This window comes from Oncorhynchus nerka, linkage group LG11 (assembly GCF_034236695.1).
Source record: "Oncorhynchus nerka isolate Pitt River linkage group LG11, Oner_Uvic_2.0, whole genome shotgun sequence".
Classification (NCBI taxonomy): Eukaryota; Metazoa; Chordata; class Actinopteri; order Salmoniformes; family Salmonidae; genus Oncorhynchus; species Oncorhynchus nerka.
In genome coordinates this window covers 47,951,116-47,971,618 of record NC_088406.1, presented here as the reverse complement: position 1 = coordinate 47,971,618, position 20,503 = coordinate 47,951,116, and the positions used below count along the sequence as shown (strand labels likewise).

The 20,503-nt window shown below is 47.4% G+C and overlaps 1 protein-coding gene across 2 annotated transcripts in view; it reads right to left on the bottom strand.

Annotated features, from left to right (window-relative positions):
- The window catches only part of LOC115137033 (RNA-binding protein Nova-1-like), a 54,829-nt gene that overhangs the window by 24,376 nt on the left and 9,950 nt on the right, over nt 1-20,503 (bottom strand). For both annotated transcript variants that reach the window (XM_029673029.2, XM_029673028.2), the window contains one exon: nt 16,437-16,580. In XM_029673029.2, coding sequence (XP_029528889.1) covers nt 16,437-16,580 — 144 coding nt within the window. The remainder of the gene's footprint in view (nt 1-16,436; nt 16,581-20,503) is intronic.

Sequence of the window (20,503 nt, the reverse complement as noted above, 5' to 3'; positions counted from 1 at the left end):
TTTACAATTTCTACGGGTGAAGGATTTCCTTCTGCAATCATCTGAACCTGAAATTAATGAAAATACGAATACAACTGAACTGTTGATGGGCATTATAGGAACAGGTCAAATATTTTCTTCAAATGTGGTCAGATGAACCTTGTCTTGGAGCCTTTGGCCTGACACAAGTCATTGAGAAGCACTTCATGTAGTAGATGGATGGCCTGGCTGGGAGAATTCAGCTCCAGCAACAACTGCCATGCTGAGAGCAATGGGCCATTTCAAGAGCAGTTGTTTTTATGGAATCATTAATTGTGTGACTCATTCATTCCCTGCACGAACGGGCAGAGAGGGGAGCAGAGGGGAGCTGCTGAGAGATGATGTGTGCCCTGGCCTCCCCTGCTCCCCTGCCCCTGAGAGCATGACAAACCTCACATGCAGCAGCAGCAGAGGGGGCAACCCTCCGCCTAAATGTCCTCTTACACAGCTCTTACATACACACTTCTCCTGGCTAATTCTGGTGGGCGTCCAATGGCAGAGCCCATCTCTGGATCACCAGGAAGCACTTGAAGATGTATTTAATTCTACCGCTTTCACTGAAATCATCCCAGTTCAATCCCTTATTCCAATTCTGAGACTTCTTGAAAACAATCCAGTATTTTATCATGGCTGGATTCACACTGGGATAACCTTAGAGAGGGAAAAAGCCTGATACATACCAATCTTAAACTTTGAGATATGGTGGATAGGTTTAATGTAAGCTCATTAAAGGGAGCTCCATAGGCCCTGGTTAAACCCGGTAAACTGTGTACCTTTGATCTAATAGAAGGATTATCGGCCTATTATAGGGGAGACTTTCATCCATTTTGTTTCAATGGGTTTAATGTCACAAAATAGAGGAAATGTGATGAGGCAGAATCACTCAGCCATGTCACATATGCTGTGTTTGTGCTAGGCTGCCTGTGTAAAAAAAAAAAAAATCAGAATTCCCGCCTGTGTAAAAAAATATATCAGAATTCCCACCTGTGTAAAAAAATATCAGAATCCCCCCGCCTGTGTAAAAAAATATCAGAATCCCCGCCTGTGTAAAAAAATATCAGAATTCCCGCCGGTGTAAAAAAATATCAGAATTCCCGCCGGTGTAAAAAAATATCAGAATCCCCGCCTGTGTAAAAAAATATCAGAATCCCCCTGCCTGTCTAAAAAAATATCAGAATCCCCGCCTGTGTAAAAAAATATCAGAATTCCCACCTGTGTAAAAAAATATCAGAATCCCCCCGCCTGTGTAAAAAAATATCAGAATCCCCGCCTGTGTAAAAAAATATCAGAATCCCCCTGCCTGTGTAAAAAAATATCAGAATCCCCCCGCCTGTGTAAAAAAATATCAGAATCCCCGCCTGTGTAAAAAAATATCAGAATCCCCCTGCCTGTGTAAAAAAATATCAGAATTCCCGCCTGTGTAAAAAAATATCAGAATTCCCGCTGGTGTAAAAAAATATAAGAATTCCCGCCTGTGTAAAAAAATATCAGAATTCTCCTGCCTGTGTAAATGCAGAACAAAAACAAATCCAGATTAAAAGAAAGCTCACAGACACTCGAAGTGTGTTGTTCTCATGGGTAAACAGAATGCATACTCTCCAGTAACCTTATGGTCAATTTATGGTGTTAAACTATTTTTAGATTACAGGTTAACACTGAGTCACACCACAAAGGTTGAATAGATCAAAAACCCGTGTCTCCAAGGGAAGAACTCACTGTCATTTAGAAAGTGCTGACCACAAGCTGATACCAGTCTAGCAGAGAGAGATTGATTGATTCATTGATTGACAGGGTACTGAACCCATAGAAATGGCTTAATGACCCGGCCCAGCTCCAGGGACAAAGTAGGCAGAGCTATCTGTCTCAGCAGACAGGGGGACACTGTAGCAGAAGACTCTGCCTGTTCTGACTAGGTTTTGGAACATGAACTCTCACCCGTGGAAGGGGTTACAGATGTTTCCTGGCTTGATGACCATCAGAGAGAGAGAGGAAGAGAGAGAGGGAGAGAGAGAGAGGGAGAGAGAGAGAGAGAGAGAGAGAGAGAGAGAGGAAGAGAGAGAGGAAGAGAGAGAGAGGGGAATAGAGAGAGAGAGGGGAATAGAGAGAGAGAGGGAGGGAGAGAGAGAGAGAGAGAGAGAAAGAGTGTGTGAGAAAGAGTCAACGAGGACGACTGAGAGACAGGGGAGAATATAAAAACAGGCTTCACCCTTCCTCTGTGACTCGTATTTTCCTGTCCACCCATCGCGGCTCACTTGATTGCACTTTTGAAACAGATGGGTCCCCTGAGTGTCGGGGGCTCATTGTCTAGCCCTACACACAAAGCAGGAGAGAGAGGTGCTGGGAGACTGGGGTCTCCAGGGATGCAATGTGTTTATGTGTGTTTTGCTGGAGAGAAGGAGGGGGTTGTTTCAGTCCAGACCCATGACTATTCCTCCTAGTCACCCAGGCAACGGGCAGGCCCCCCGAAAATATTACGGGGCAGCTGTTGCCTGTTGGGTGACGTAATGTGCTATTATTTAAAAAGGAGAGGTTGCATGTGAGGCGACTACACTGGATGTGGACATTGCATGTGCTTATGCAATCATGAACAGTAAGGGAGGAGGGGGTGGGGGTCAAGGAAACTTGGCAAATGGTTGCCGTCCAAAATCACTTCATGTCTTTTGAATGTGGATGAGATGAGTGGTCAGAGAGAGAGAGAGAGAGAGAGAGAGAGAGAGAGAGAGAGAGAGAGAGAGAGAGAGAGAGAGAGAGAGAGAGAGAGAGAGAGAGAGAGAGAGAGAGAGAGACGCTCTGCAGCCACTGAGTCTGAGGGCCAGGTTGGGCCGGAGTACAGCCAAGGAACGCATTTAGGTCATTTAGGAAACCATATGAAAACGGAGTGTTGGTGTGTTCAACTGGCCTGCAGCTTTCTAGAGGAATAAGTACCTGTAACAGCAAATCAGCAAACATAATTCACAGCCTCCTTCTCCTCAGCTTTGCAATGATTGAGTACACCAGAGGAAGAATAAGACAATCTCAAAAGAATAACAAAAGCACTTGGAAGAAACAGTAAATTCCTCTAAGGTGATGTCACTCTTTTGAGTGAGTCCTGGGCCTTCTCCTCCCCTGTCCACTCAGCCACCCCCACTTTTACTCAGTTCGACTTCAGCCAGCAAGAATGGCGTTGTCATGGTTATGGGGCCCATGCCGTGCAAACAGCTGAAAAGATGCCATGTCTGCTCTCTCCGCTGGTGTGCACTTCATCTTCTCTCACACTCTGTCCCTCACCCCCCCTAAGGCCCTCTTTCACACCTCTCTGAGACCTTCCAGCTAGTAGACAGTGCACAGGAGAGGGAGAGAGGGGGGAGAAGGGGGGGGGGGTTTAGAAAGAGAGAGAAGGAAAGAGAGTTAAAAAGAGAGCGAGAGAGCGAGAGAAGATAGAGAGAGACAGTGGTGGGAAAGGAGGGGTGTTACCCAGAGAAAAACACATTCTGCCAGGTTGCTGTAAGGACTCTTGGAAGTTGTAATTTCCATGGACAGTTGTCACACTTTCTTCCAATTAAATTTCAAATGGGTCTAACTGCATGTTAACATGGCCACAGAGCCAGATTAGGGAGATGTGTCAAACCAGCCTTGTTTGGCTGTGAACCAGGCTGCGTTAGCGAGGAGCAACGTGTTTACTATGGAGATGATTTCAAGTGGCTGATACTACTAACATCCTAAAACATCTGACCCACAATACACAAAGGACAAGCGCACACACACACACACACGCACACACAGAACTCACACGTCCAAAAGCATACTCACAGAGGCCTATATATACAGCTATAATCACCAAACATTCACTCTGCTTAATGCACACACACCAGGCACACAGACCAAGAAAATAATCACACACTGACACACATATACCTAGAATAGATGTTCTCTTCCAGCTAAAACGTGCACATTTGAAACACACAGAAACACAGTTACATATACACATTTCAGCAGCTCATTTGTGGTCTCAGGGCTTGTGTGGTAACTGGACCTCGTGTGAATTCTTGGTCAGCCCAGATCAGTCTAAGGGTGACTGATTGCCATCCGCATTGGGCTCAGATGGAGGGAGGAGATGAGATCAGGGGGGGGGGGGGCTGGAGCACTCTGAAACCCTGTCTCATCAACCCCTGGGCCGGGCCGTACTGCACAGACGGCCTAATTATGATACACCCACACTCCCCTTCGCAGACACACACACACACACACACACACACACACACACACACACACACACACACACACGCACTATGAATAATGAGGCAGCTACTCTTGGTTAGTGGGTGATGGAGGAGAGCGAGAGGGTAGGAGGGAGGCAGGGAGGGATGAAGGAATGAGGCTAGGGGGGAGAGAAGAGAGGCTCTTGGCTGCCCTCCCTCACTGAACATCACCCCCCCAGCCCTCCCTCTCTGAACATCAACCCCCAGCCCTCCCTCTCTGAACATCAACCCCCAGCCCTCCCTCACTGAACATCACCCCCCAGCCCTCCCTCTCTGAACATCAACCCCCCAGCCCTCCCTCTCTGAACATCAACCCCCAGCCCTCCCTCTCTGAACATCACCCCCCAGCCCTCCCTCTCTGAACATCAACCCCCAGCCCTCCCTCTCTAAACATCAACCCCCAGTCCTCCCTCTCTGAACATCACCCCCTCTCCTCAACATCTCACCACAGCTAGTTTATTTTATTTTTAAATTGAACCTTTATTTAACGAGGCAAGTCAGTTAAGAACAAATTCTTATTTACAATGACGGCCTACACCAGCCAAACCCGGACGACGCTGGGCCAATTGTGCGCCCGCCTGCTTTTCTACTTGGATTCTATTATGTTTAATTGACTATTTGACTCCCACCCGAGCTATCCCTCTAGCTAGCGCCCTGTGTGTGTGTGTGTGTGTGTGTGTGTGAGGAGGACAGGAATGGAGGTCTGAGTTTAGACTGGCAGCAGTGGCCCGGGGCTTTAAGGATCATTAAGGCTGGCTGTGACCTTCTCTGCAGTGGGCCCGGGCTCCAGGGTCAACCAGACCATGGTGGCTCCTGTCGATGGAAAGAGACGGGGGCCTGGTGAAGCCTTCACTCTGGGGATGGGGTGGAGGCAGCTGAAGGCAGTCGATTAGGGCTCTAAGCCTCTAACCCTACCCTCCCACTCCAAATGCTCCCTGTCCTCAACTCTTTTGTGTCATCCCCATTAAGAACATCTCCCCTTGGCGGTGTTGGGTACCGCACACCTGTCCCCGCTCGCCCCGCGTCCATCAAAGTTGTCTAAACATCCCCTGGTCTGGTCTGGTCTGGAGGGTGGCCAGATTGTGTCAGCTGGCATCAACCACCCCACCCTACCCTTTGCCCCTCTGACCATCTACTATCCGTGTGTCAGCTGCCTCCCTTCCTACCCACAGTGACTCACCCTCCATTACCACCCTCCTCCCTCTATCGTCCACCCGGTCGTGTGGCTCCCCTGACGAGCTGCAGGGTTTATTGGGCTGGTCACTCAGCTTTACTACCGTTTTCACGACTTTATAGACCGCTCTAATCCTGCCCCCCCCCACCACCACCCCTTCTCCACGTCTTCTTCTCCACCTCTCCTTCTCCACCTCTCCTTCTCCACCACACCTTCTCCAGCCATGATGATGGAGTCCAGTGGGAGCCGCAGATTCGAAACAGAGCTCTTTTCATTGTTTCCATGGGCACGTGTTGTGAGTAGTGTTGTTCCTTCTAAACTCTTATTCATCTGCACCACAGCGTTTACTCAACAAATGACCTTTTCCATGGAGACGGGGATGCTTGCCGTTTTACATCATATAAAATCTGTTCCCCATTTTATACAGCTGCAAACTGCAATGAGGCAATGGAGCCTGTGAACGGGCCTCAGCCAAATAACAGAGGCTCTGCAGTCTGCACTCAGCCCTACATGGGCTGCTATTTGAACTGCATTGTTGGTTAAGGGCTTGTAAGTGAGCATTTCACGGTAAGGTCTACTACACCTGTTGTATTTGGCACATGTGACAAATACGATTTGATTTGAATCGCGCAATCCCACGGAAAAACCACATGAAACCCATATGCTTGCCGATGTCGGCACATCCTTTATCACAAGTGTTGTTCTACACTGTGTAAGCACTATCAAAGGCAAACTCACCTATATGAATGTGCTCTCGCTCTCTCCTAAACAAACAGAATCTAACACTCACTGGAGTGTCAAGTAGACAGCTACGTGTCAGTCAATATGTTGTGAAATAGCTAAACCACCTCCTGGTACAGGACGGCATGTTTTAGAAAACAGCGAAAGATTTCTCAAGTGGAGACCCAGTCTCTGAGACGACACTAGTAAAGACTCTACAGCTGAATCGGTGGATCAGACGTTTCCTTTCAAATGTGGTTCAGCATGAGAACGCCAAAGGTTTGAGTGTATGGGTCAAGGAGAGTCATTTGGCTTTTCCCAGGAAGCGTGGGGGTTTGTCAGGGTTAAGATGCTGCCCCCCTCGATTCCCCCCCTTTTCTCTCGTTGCCTGTTGGCAGGCGGACTGACGATCCCCTGTCCCCTCGCATCCCGGTTAGAGGTGTAAGGCGGTATAGCGCGCGGCTCCAGAAGAAGCCTCTGAAAAGCAGCCTTCTCCTCTCGCACCTGCCAGGAAGAGGAGGCGTAGGGGGGCTGAAGGCTGGGATCGCACGTGCGGCCCATGGGCGACCCTGGCCTGGGCTGCCTCTCATAGGCCTCTCTGTGTTTAGACTAGAGACATAATCAGCAGGACTATAATTATGCAGAGGAGAGGGTCTGACTCAACTAACAAAATGCACGGGACACCATTCCTACTCCATCCATTCGCCTCCTCTCTATCCTCCTCTTTCTACAGATATTTTTACTCTTTCTCTCTCTCTCGTCTGATTTATGGGAGCAGTGTCCTCTTTCAGTCTTTTTGGGGGGTGTTTGTGTGGTTCCAACAGCAGGGTGAAAAAATAGCAATTAGCTATCAGCAAAACAACAATTAGCAATGTCTTTAGTGACTAACGGGACCAAGGTTTCACCCGTCTTTACTAATGCAGTGGAGCTGAGGCCGCTGCTCTAGGAGTGACATGAAAAACTCACTGACAGTAAAGCATCCCAATTCAACACTGATGTCATTATCATTCATCAAAACCCTATGGCGTTGGATGGCTATGATTTCAACTGCCCCAAAATATATTTTTTTATAAACAGCCTCACCAATTCATGCTGGGCAAACATTAGGTTGATTTACTGTTTCCGTATATCTCCGTAATTAAAAAATACATCGTAAATCACCATATACTGTATTTTTGGTTAGAGAGTTAATAAATAAAAACTGTCTCAAATGATCATCTAGAGTGTGTCATGCAAGAGAAGAACAAGACCCCAGAATGTAGACGCCACGCATCATCAGACTCAGGTCAAGGGTTATGAAACCCATCAAGATCTCATCACAAGCCCTGTCAGGGCTCCAGCAGCCATGTGACAATGGGTCCGGCTGTCTCATGACGTGGCTGGACACCAACTGTACTGACCCCAGCCAACACACCCACAGCCCTGCTCCCCTGCCCTGCTCCCCCGCCCTGTTGCCCCCTAATGAGACCCCTCTGCCAGGTCACAGTTAATTAGCGCGCCCCGATCTGCCGCAATTAAAGTGAGAGTGCAGATTGTGTGTTGAAGGGGCCGTTCCAGCTAATGGCTTTGGGGAAATGAACCACAGAGAGGGGGCGAGGATATAGGGGGTTGGGGCGGGGCGGACTTGGGGTGTGAAGGGGGGAGCTTTTCACTGGGGATTAGAGATAATGGAGGGACAGGGGGCGGAGCTAGAGGCAGCTGTGGAACCTGGTATTTTTTTTTAGGGGAGATGGGGGTTACCGGGGGTGAGGGGGAGGGGGCACAGGGGGGGGAGCTTTGTCCCCATGTAAGAGACTGGGTCTGTAAAGATGGGGGGGGGGAATCCACTACCGGGGCGGCTCTCTTTTTCAATGAACCTCTTTGTCAGCGCTCACCTTCCATTTTAAAGGGAATGCAAACTACACACAAAGCAGGTCTCCATCAGGCAGTAAAAGTGCAGCACGCTCCTTGAAGACCTTCCATTTCTTTCCGCTGAGAGTTGCGGCATACACTCTCTTTCCCTCAGACAGAGTCTCCACCCACGGCAAGGACATTAGGAGATTTAGACCTTTGCTTCTAACCTCGTTCAGCAACGAGGGACGTCTCCACGGCAACCATAAATGCTAAGTGTCATTGTGGTGAGTGTGCAATCACAGGAGAGCGTACTCAGGGCCCCAACCCTGGTATTGGGTGTCTGCGCGGCAGAGAAACCAGGCAATCCAGTTGGAGCACAGATGGCTCGATTTGCATATAAAGATCTTGTATTTTTCACACGTTCTCCCTTTGAATATCTGTGCTTGAACAGTAGCATAAAGTCAGCGACCATAATCATGATTAAAAGCTCACTATATTTGCTCTATAACTTAATACTTGAAAGTAATGCATTACCTATAACAACCACGATAGACCCAACCAACGTAAACGATCAAAACCACAATGTTATCGAATCCAAAAAGGCTTCGAAACAAATCCAGTTCTCTTATCGAGGTAGAACTTCCATACAAGCAAAAGGTCAATCTGACATTGCTGTGTTTTTGCTTCCCATCCTTTCCGCGGGCGCACAGAAACGACTGCAGCGCTGTTCGCTACCCATTGGTTCCCTGAATCTGTGGCCCCCTCGATCTGAGTCGAACACGGAGAGCCGCTGATGAGCTGCGCAGCCGCAGTCCCACATCACTCTCCTCTCCTCTAGCAGAGACACAAGGCCCGAAGTGACAGACATCTTCCTCTTCCTGCTACACCTGCTGAGGCGAGGAGAGGGGGGGGAGGGAGGAAGGGAGGGGAGAGGGCGCCGTTGCTTGGGGAGCTGTCACTTTGAGTCCGATCACCAAGGCAACAGGGTGTGCAGTGCAGTCCCACAAAACCCTGCTTTGTTTTGGGAGGCAGAGTGGAATACGAGGGGCGTGTTGTCTCCTGCTTTGTACCTCGAGAACACCGTACACACGTATACACACACAAGCATGCATGTGCACCAGTGGAGGCTGCTGAGGGGAGGACGGCTCATAATAACGGCCGGAAAGGAGCAAATGGAATGGCATCAAACACCTGGAAACCAGGTGTTCGATGTATTTGATACCATTCCACAGATTCTGCTGCAGGCATTACAACGAGTACGTCGTCCCGAATGAAGGTGCCACCAACCTCCTGTGATGCGAACACAGGAAGTCTCTCTCTCTCAGCTCTCTAACATCCCACAATGCAGCTCAATTCAGATGACAAAACAAGTCAATTGTGGTGGTGATTCAGACGTCTCAGTGGGTGGGGCTGAGCTTTGTGACAACATGTTTCAGGAAAGAACACGTCAACTCTTTTCTCTAACTCAACTCTCTTGTTGAAGCCAGAACGTCTGTTGTCTCCTACACTGTCACTCATGGCGTGTTCCACAGTCACGTTTTTTCACCCCTCTTTTTGTCTGAAGAGGCTGGCCTTGTTGCTTAGCCAAGCAAGCCTAAATAAAGACCACGCATTTTTGTGATGAGCTCGCAGAAAATATGCAGCTGATGACAAGACGTGAAGAGAGAGTCAGGCAGTTTGATAGCCATCAACTATATTCTGCTTGCTTCAGCAGGGTGGTACACAACAACAAGATATATTGTGATTATATCAAATCATACTCATGGCATTGACAAGACATGGAGAGTGAGTTGCATTATTTCATTAACTGCTAGGATAGCACAATGAGCTAGAAAGCCTGGGTTTGTATCTCCTTAGACAGCATATTTCAGTGGAGGCTGGTGGGAGGAGCTATAGGAGGCCAGGCTCTTTGTTATGGCTGGAATGGAGTCAATGGAACGGAGTCAAATGTGGTTTTCATACTTTTTGATCGGTTTCATACCACTCCATTTATTCCATTCCAGCCATTACAATGAGCCCATCCTCCTATCACTCCTCCCACCAGCCTCCACTGGTAGAATTAATGTATCTATCAAACTTATACAACACACCCAAACATGTGGTCAAGCTAGCAACCAAACAAATGCATAACATGCTAAAACGGATCAAACTATAGGCCAGTGCCTGCACACACACCACACACAGTGTGACATGAACCTCTTGAGGCAGATGGGAGACCAACTCGGCTTCCCCCTTCCCCCACCCTTGAGGGGCTGAGCGGTCACAATGGCAAAGACTCTATTGTCATTAAGAGTGGCCCACCTCTCTCTATTGTCGCTGACAGTTTGGGGCCATCATTGACCATTCAAACCACTGGATATTGCTTTCCTTCATCACTCTCCCATTCTGTTTTTCCCTCCCATTCTCTCTGTTCCCCCAATCTGTCACATACACATTCCCACCTCTAATTAAGGCACAACTCTCTCCTTCCACATTCACCTCATCCATTCACACAGCTACTCTCTCAGAAACCTCATCCATTCATACAGCTACTCTCTCAGAAACCTCATCCATTCACACAGCTACACTCTCAGAAACCTCATCCATCCATACAGCTACTCTCTCAGAAACCTCATCCCTTCACACAGCTACTCTCTCAGAAACCTCATCCATTCATACAGCTACTCTCTCAGATACCTCATCCCTTCACACAGTTACTCTCTCAGAAACCTCATCCATTCATACAGCTACTCTCTCAGATACCTCATCCATTCATACAGCTATTCTCTCAGAAACAAAAGACCCGTAGCCATAATCTCTTTACTTGTGCCTTCAACCATAGAAATTAATATGCCTGCATCAACCCCCTCTAACAAACAGGCTCTAGCATTGATTAGTCCTATGTAGGTCTGGGCCTCTTTAGGTCAGGCAGTAGCAGTTGTTGTATAGTCCCAGAGAGGAGACAGCACAGCTGGGGCAGAGCTTTGTCATGCCAGCACAAAGGAAGGATTGAGGTGGGCTATTTTCGACTCCCTTCGTACATAATCAGCCTGTAACAAAAGCCCCCGTCCCTCTCTGTCAGCCAGCCCGGCTACAGCCAATCACAGGACAGCTCTGGCCTGTCTGCTGTGCCGGCAACCACAGAGGTGTATTCTGATTGGTTGCCAGGTCTGATGATGTTGTGATTGGCAGGTGCCCTGTGGCGTGAGATTCACTGGGTCAGATTTCCCCAATTTAGACACAGAAGAGGAACCTGTTCAAAGATTCTTAAAAGAAAGTAAGATAATGACTGGATTCACTGTCCCCTGCATTCTTTTACTGGGGAGAATATTGTTGCAGGACTTTTTTAAAACCAAGTTTCATGACATACAATTTCTGCTGGAGATAATGCACCCGTTTGGTTTTTATTCAAGCATTTTTAAGAAAACATTGCTATTTTTTGACTCTATGGTGTGAGTTATCAGACTGACTGGCTGTGGTGCTGCAGGGGGAGTCTGGGGGGATATGAGTAACCGTGTGATAAAACTCAGCGGGTGGAAAAAGATTACTGCCTCTCTTCCCTTAACCTTTCCCTGCACACTTAGCCACAGTTCTCATTTCCAGAAGTAAACACAGACTTAGGCCTGTTAGATCAATGGAGGTTATGCAGGGAATGGATTATCGGGGGTTGTTTGATAGTGAGAGTGTAGGGGGTTGATGACAATCATATTTCACCATGCAGGCGAGCAGGATGCTCCCACTCCCGGCACAATTGATCTGTGGGATATGTTGATGGAGGCCGGTCCCAGTGAGCTCTTTTATTATATCTGATTAAAAAGCTGGAGCACATGGAACCGGCGAAGGTACACCACCTCAGAGACTGAAGACAGCAGGGAGAGAGAGAGAGAGAGAGAGAGAGAGAGAGAGAGAGAGGAGAGAGAGAGAGAGATAGAGAGAGAGAGAGAGAGAGAGAGAGAGAGAGAGAGAGAGAGAGAGAGAGAGATGCAAAATGGGATAGCTGCAAAGGATCGGAGGGAAGAGGAATGCATCTGGGTATATACGTCTGCAGGTAGCTACAATGTCCTGCACTCTGCTATGGATGTGGCTCTTAGATTGATTAGCCATGCCTTTCCTGGCTGGGCAGGGTGATTGATGTGGCCTGATGCAGGCAGTGGCAGAGGTGAGTGAAGCCTCTGGGTTAGTTACACGAGGCAGCTGGGTGATGGAGTGGACCTGGAAGCGAACAGAATGTCCAGCAGTCTATCTCGCCAAACTGACTACATCACAAACATAGCTGTCATATACAGTCAAGCAATATAATGCCAGAAAACCATTCAAATCAAAACAATAACCTGGTGAAGATAATGTGGATGATGAGGCTGATAAGTAGTAGTTTAATCCTCGTCATTCTAATCCTCCCTGTGCTCCTGTGTGTGCTGCCTGCCTGTGACGTGACAGCCCCATGGTGGCATGGTAGACCGTGCAGTGATCGCTCAGGCACTGACTGGCACCGAGGAATTATTCAGCCAGCGGGCCGTTTGTTGGCGTTCACGGTGACGTCACACATGATGGAAAACAAAACAAAGCCAGTGGGATTAAGGGGACCTCCTCTGCCCCCACGGTGACGCTGGACACCCTGTCACCAGCCTGTGATCCCTCACTGGGACTACTGCGACTGCTGCTGTTACTACTGGCGCACTGTCACTACTGCTGCTCAACAAAGACCCTCCACATACTAGGCTGACATGCACACAGGCACTGAATACAACTAGGTAGCATTGACTCAGCATCAGCCAAGTGCTGTGGAGTTCATGATATTGTATTAAAATGAAGATGGTTGCTTTTAAAGCTGCACCAGTAGAGGCTGCGGAGGGGAGAACGGCTCATAATAATGGCTGGAACGGCCCATATGGAATGGCATCAAACCATGTATTTGATACCATTCCACCTATTCCACTCCAGCCATTACCACGAGCCCGTCCTCCCCAATTAAAAGGTGCCACCAACCTCTTGTGAGCTGTACATGTATGCCAATGGCATATTGTTGGCAGTGGTGGATACGGGAGAATTTTCTATGTTTTCCAAAGGTAATCAATGACAGAAATCATTGACAGTTCAAGGCAAAACTATCTCAACCCAATGAAACTGGTTTGTCTCTAGGTGTGAGTTCACGGAGTTTAACATCAAAATAGTGGTATCCTTCCACCATTAGCCTTAAAATGCCCCTTCCCATATCTAACTACTCCCCTGAACAGCATCACTTCCTGGAATAAAACTACAGCCTGGAATGGCTGACCAGAAGTGAAAAGAGAGAGGGCAATCGAGAGAATGACAACATAACTTCATATCAACAGTGAAGCTCTCAGTTAAGCGGCATGGCACATCAAACTATGCATTCATCCCAATATTTCTGACAATCAGTCAGAATCAACATCAACAATTGTATTTAGATTACATACTGAATTAACTGAATAACTGAATTAAACCACAGACGGTAATAATGATTCATCTAGAAAATAGACCGTAAATGAAAACAAACACAAAACTCATTTCACCCAAACGAGTTGGATGTGCAATATTGCGGGTTTTCATCCCTCAGTCAAAAAGCTTAGAGCCTAAGCGGCTTAGAAGGGCGAAATCAGTAATGTTGATAATGCCTGGGGGGCAATGGGAAGGGCTGTGGGGTTTGGCAAGGTATTAAATACTGAAAACCGAAATCATGGCAGAGGATTAAGACAAAGCTTCAATATGGTGCTTCACTCCAGCGATAGGGAGGGACAGAGAAGCTGGAGGGAAAGATCAGTGAGCGGTTGGTCAGGATACGCTAAACGTGGAGGGAGTCAACATTGAGGAACAAACAACAAGACGGGGGGGGGGACTGTCGCTCACTTCAAGGGAGAGTTCTTTATTCTTCCACCATCGTCACCTTTGAACCCCATTAAAACGTCCCTATGGTGACTTCATACCGGGAGGGCATCCTAAGGGATGGGTGTCATAGGTGGACAACGACAAACGATTTGTAGGTGGTAGCCTGTAGGTGGGTTCATAGGTCAAAAACATGTAAAGGCTGTGGTCTTTATGAACCATGTGACAATAAGCATTTTACTGTAATGTATCTCCCAAATTTGCAGCAGGTCCTCAATTTAAAGGAGGGAAGGAGACGCCACCTCCATTCTCTTGACCTACTTACGGTCTCTGGAGACAGTTAACAGCTTCCAACGACTGGAGAGGTGACCCAGAACAAGTAAGCTCATCACCTGGATGATAATTGGACTGGAAAACACCTAGCTATCTTCTTGTATTCCTTAGTCGGCAGCTAACATATGAAAGTGAACAAGCATATAGCACCTTGGGGCTCTTTGTCATTTAATTGTTTTTTTATTTCATTTTAATTGAACCTTTATTTATCTAGGCAAGTCAGTTAAGAACAAATTCTTATTTACAATGACGGCCAAACTCAGACAATGCTGAGCCAATTGTGCGCCACCCCATGGGACTCCAATCACGGCCAGTTGTGATACAGCCTGGAATCGAACCAGGGTGTTTGTAGTGACGCCTCAAGCACTGAGATGCAGTGCTTTATACCTCTGCGCCAATGTTGACATTGACTTTCTCAATCAGTTTCCAGCATTTCTCAAATGCCAATATCACATACAGCATGAGCGGGAAAAGCCTGACTAACCTGTACCCCCGCACATAACCTGTACTAACCTGTACACCCCCTGTATATAGCCTCGTCCCTGTATATAGCCTCGTTATTGTTATTCGATTGTGTTACTTTTTCTTTTTTACTTTAGTTTATTTAGTCAATATTTTCTTAACTCTCATTTCTTGAACTGCGTCGTTGGTTAAGGGCTTGTAAGAAAGCATTTCACGGTAAAGGCCAACACCTGTTGTATTCGGCGCATGTGACAAATAACATTTGATTTGATCAGTTCCAATTGTGCTCTGGGTGCGATGGCTAATGTCTTAACATCTTTGTTCTGCTTGTGATCCCCAAGGAAAGAGTAATGGAGGACACGAGTGGCCGCAGCATCCTTAACCTTCTCTCCCTATAGGCCCAGACACCTGCAGGTATGAGCAAAGACACTGTCATACAGAGATCTTCTTTCTAATCTACGTTTTTTCAGCCCTTGTCAAATTGAGCAGCGTGCCTCCACTCTGTCCACGCAAGGTCGCAGTATAATATGGCCTCTACTTTCCAGTAAACATTGCAGCGGCCTATATTTGGAAGGGGCTGTATCTAATAAATCTTGGCTCCAATAATAATGAATGTTGCCTGTCTCGGCCCAATGCTACTGTGGCCAACTAATTGGTTGGGAATGAAATGCTGGTGAGGCACTATCCCAGGGTGAATTGAGGGAGCACGTCTTGTGAGGTTTGACAGAGTCTCAAGCGCTACACGGCCATTTGCTTCTGACTTGATTAAACTTTTTTCATCATTCCCCACGGCACCCACTACGCCCAGCGCCTCCCTCCGTGCCCCCCTCCCAGACGGGACATCGCAGCAGGTGGACCTTTTGATTTGTCACCCAGGAAGAGCTGCCCGGTGCTCATTTGCATACAGATGCCTCCTTCAGTGCAGAGGAAGGACCACCCCCCCACCCCCCTCCCCGCACTCCTCCAAGACGACAGAAAGGGGCCCTTAGAGCCATCTCTTTCTTTAGCCCCCTTTCACTCTCTTCCTCCCTCTTTCTGTGGTCCTTTTCACTCTCTATCTCAACCGTTTTCAACATAAGATCGCTAGTTACTGCCAATTGCAATAAGGGAGGAGTGTTGGGGGGTGGTGGGGGTCTCGCAATCTTGCATCTGCTCTAGCTGGCTGGAGTATGGGGCCTTGAGTCCCAGGGAGAGGAGATACAATAGAGATGGCCTGTTCTGTTGACATGGCTAGCAGTAGAAGGATATACAGGGAATTAGAATGCTCTTCTAACAAGGAGCCCAACATCTGAAACTGATTCTACCTTCTCCCATTTCACATGTCCAGACAAGAATCCCATTGAGTGCGATAGAGATATAACATGTACAGTGATTGGTTCGTCTCATAATTTCAATGTATCCCTTCCTGCCTGTGATGTTCAGAGCAAATTCTCATCGAGCACACAAGCTGCTTCACTGATAGCCTGGGCACTTAGCTGAGGCGCATCTCATGTGTCTAGCTGTGCAAAATGTAACGTCATGAAGGAATTAAGAGTTTAGGCAAATACAATTTCACCTTTAATTAACCCTAATCCTGTATCTGTGGTGAACTTGACTCTGTGTTCGCTCCACGGCTGCATGAAACCTGAGCCCCGACAGAGGCCATGTCTGTTACCCAGTGGAATCAGGTTTCAGACACAACACGTCTGGGAAAAGGGAAGCCTCTTTGAGAGGCAGAGGTCAGAAAATAAATTCATATAGTACACTCCGGAAATAAGCTTATTTACTGTATATTGAAAGATCTCTAAAATACAGCGTCATTGATTGAAATATAGCACTGGTCAATGAGCACTCACCAGGGTAGAAGTCTTTGGATTTGGACAGCTTGATGGTGGCGCCGGTCTCTTTCTGCAGCTGGACGATGGTCTGTCCGCCCTTGCCGATGATGGAGCCGGCCGCATAGCTGGGGATCAGAACCTTCAGGAAGTACTCACCTTCCTCTGCAGGCAGGAAACAGAAAAGGAAGTAAGAATATACTACACTCAGGTGATCCATTTACCTGTAGTAAAATCATACAGCCATCTCCGTTTTGCACCCTCTTTCTCCCCCAACAACTATCCTCTTTCTATGCATTTACAGCTGTAAACCCTCCCCCCCAATTTCAGTGGTATCCAATTGGTAGTAGTGGTCTAAGGCCGTGCATCCACCGAAACACAACCCAACCTAGCCGCACTGCTTCTTGACACAACACACATAGAACCCGGAAGCCAGCTGCACCAATGTGTTGGAGGAAACACCGTACACCTAGGAGTCGCCCGCCACAGGAGTCGCTAGTCCCTGCTAGCCAAACCCTCCCTAACCCGGACGACGCTGGGCCAACTGTGCGTCACCCCATGGACCTCCCGGTCGTCTGCGACAGAGCCTGGGCTCGAACCCAGAATCTCTGGCAGCACATCTAGCACTGCGATGCAGAGCCTTAGACCACTGCGCCACCAGGGAGGCCCCAGCTCATTTAACTAATTATTTTAATCTAATTTTTGCGTTTCACAGAAGAACCTACTCTTTGTCATCATCTTGGCAGACCGTTATTAATAAAGGGATGGGATTTGTTAAATCTAATCGAATAGATGTAATGCTTTTGGAAACACAGTCACACATTGCATAACCATATTCCATTATATACACCATCTATTGCTACACAGTCTGGTTTCCATAAATGTCCCTTACACTTTGGCCAGTTTCGAAACTACTGTATACATTAACAGAGAAAACTTTGACATTGCTCTCAGCCCACCCTTCTTGGATATAGGACAAAACATGAAGGCACACAGGCCTAGGAACACAACTGAAACATCAAAGACATGAAGGCATTGCTTCAAAGCGGGCAGATGGGGGTTTAGCAGCAGAGAGGAAACAACTCCCCCCCCCCCCGGAACAAAAGTACCTTTGTTTTGTAGGGCGATAGCTACCTGCCTCCTGAAGCGTCCACATGCTTCCCATCCAAAACTGTTCAGAACAGTTCCTACATATATTATAACAACATTCTGTGACATTTTTGTTCATTTGGGACATTTTTTTTGTTGCTGATCGTTCACACGACATTCTTTCCCGAGGCAAGCCGAAGTTCAAAAGCCGAAGTCTACGCCCCTTCGTCGGTGATTGGTCACCAGTAGGGATTCGTCATTTAAGTGTTTGTTGCCATTCAACGATAGATGACTCGTTTTCATGCACATTTTTTCACTGGAGAAATACTGCACCAAACATCCTAGTTAGATGTAAAATTGTGCAACTAAGATCTCCTTGGCAAAAACGTCCAAATGAATGACAGATTTCTTGAATTCTGACTATTTTGAGGAAGTGTTTTACTGGCTACGGCATCTCAAGATAGACAAACATTTTTTTCTAGTTTTTCAAGCAAAGGTCTTTAAAGCGGTCGAGCACACTTGCATACCTAGGCGCCAGCTGAACTGAAGCATGTGGAAGCCTTAAGCCAGCAACCGGCTGTAGCCTTCCCTGACAGGGACGTTAAGGTCTATAGCCTCTTCCCTGACAGGGACTTTAAGGTCTATAGCCTCTTCCCTGACAGGGACTTTAAGGTATATAGCCTCTTCCCTGACAGGGACTTTAAGGTCTATAGCCTCTTCCCTGACAGGGACTTTAAGGTCTATAGCCTCTTCCCTGACAGGGACTTTAGCCTCTTCCTGACAGGGGGTCTCTATAGCCTCTTCCCTGACAGGGACTTTAAGGTCTATAGCCTCTTCCCTGACAGGGACTTTAAGGTCTATAGCCTCTTCCCTGACAGGGACTTTGACAGGGTCTATAGCCTCTTCCCTGACAGGGACTTTAAGGTCTATAGCCTCTTCCCTGACAGGGACTTTAAGGTCTATAGCCTCTTCCCTGACAGGGACTTTAAGGTCTATAGCCTCTTCCCTGACAGGGACTTTAAGGTCTATAGCCTCTTCCCTGACAGGGACTTTAAGGTCTATAGCCTCTTCCCTGACAGGGACTTTAAGGTCTATAGCCTCTTCCCTGACAGGGACTTTAAGGTCTATAGCCTCTTCCCTGACAGGGACTTTAAGGTCTATAGCCTCTTCCCTGAGGGACAGGGACTTTTAAGGTCTATAGCCTCTTCCCTGACAGGGACTTTAAGGTCTATAGCCTCTTCCCTGACAGGGACTTTAAGGTCTATAGCCTCTTCCCTGACAGGGACTTTAAGGTCTATAGCCTCTTCCCTGACAGGGACTTTAAGGTCTATAGCCTCTTCCCTGACAGGGACTTTAAGGTCTATAGCCTCTTCCCTGACAGGGGGTCTATACTTCCCTGACAGGGACTTTAAGGTCTATAGCCTCTTCCCTGACAGGGACTTTAAGGTCTATAGCCTCTTCCCTGACAGGGACTTTAAGGTCTATAGCCTCTTCCTCGACTGAGACTTTAAGGTCTATAGCCTCTTCCCTGACAGGGACTTTAAGGTCTATAGCCTCTTCCCTGACAGGGACTTTAAGGTCTATAGCCTCTTCCCTGACAGGGACTTTAAGGTCTATAGCCTCTTCCCTGACAGGGACTTTAAGGTCTATAGCCTCTTCCCTGACAGGGACTTTAAGGACTTCCCTGACAGGGACTTTAAGGTCTATAGCCTCTTCCCTGACAGGGACTTTAAGGTCTATAGCCTCTTCCCTGACAGGGACTTTAAGGTCTATAGCCTCTTCCCTGACAGGGACTTTAAGGTCTATAGCCTCTTCCCTGACAGGGACTTTAAGGTCTATAGCCTCTTCCCTGACAGGGACTTTAAGGTCTATAGCCTCTTCCCTGACAGGGACTTTCTATAGCCTCTTCTGACAGGGATAGGTCTATAGCCTCTTCCCTGACAGGGACTTTAAGGTCTATAGCCTCTTCCCTGACAGGGACTTTAAGGTCTATAGCCTCTTCCCTGACAGGGACTTTAAGGTCTATAGCCTCTTCCCTGACAGGGACTTTAAGGTCTATAGCCTCTTCCCTGACAGGGACTTTAAGGTCTATAGCCTCTTCCCTGACAGGGACTTTAAGGTCTATAGCCTCTTCCCTGACAGGGACTTTAAGGTCTATAGCCTCTTCCTCGACTGAGACTTTAAGGTCTATAGCCTCTTCCCTGACAGGGACTTTAAGGTCTATAGCCTCTTCCCTGACAGGGACTTTAAGGTCTATAGCCTCTTCCCTGACAGGGACTTTAAGGTCTATAGCCTCTTCCTCGACTGAGACTTTAAGGTCTATAGCCTCTTCCCTGACAGGGACTTTAAGGTCTATAGCCTCTTCCCTGACAGGGACTTTAAGGTCTATAGCCTCTTCCCTGACAGGGACTTTAAGGTCTATAGCCTCTTCCCTGACAGGGACTTTAAGGTCTATAGCCTCTTCCCTGACAGGGACTTTAAGGTCTATAGCCTCTTCCCTGACAGGGACTTTAAGGTCTATAGCCTCTTCCCTGACAGGGACTTTAAGGTCTATAGCCTCTTCCCTGACTGAGACTTTAACCCTCAAACTACCGACTGGGGACATTCTGACCCCATAGGCATACTTTTGATCATAGCCCTAAGGTAGTTTTATTCAATTCTTCCATTTTTTTCATGACTTTGTCAGTCCACTTTTTCTTAATAAATCAAAATAATTGTTTGGATTTTCTTTTTTACATTCAAGTCCTTTGGGGTCATTCTGACCCCCAGCCAAATAAACATCATTCTGCCTATAGAAATGGTATATATAGGACCTTCATTTGAATCTAGGTTTCTCTGGGGACATAATTACAAATTATCCATGCCACCAGAGGGTTTAGATAGATGGATCACCTGCAAAGATATAGCTCCCCATGTACTCACCTAAAATTAGACTTTTCTGTACAACGTATCGCATGAACGTGTACAAAAGCACCTTATATTTGTGAATATAAAAATCT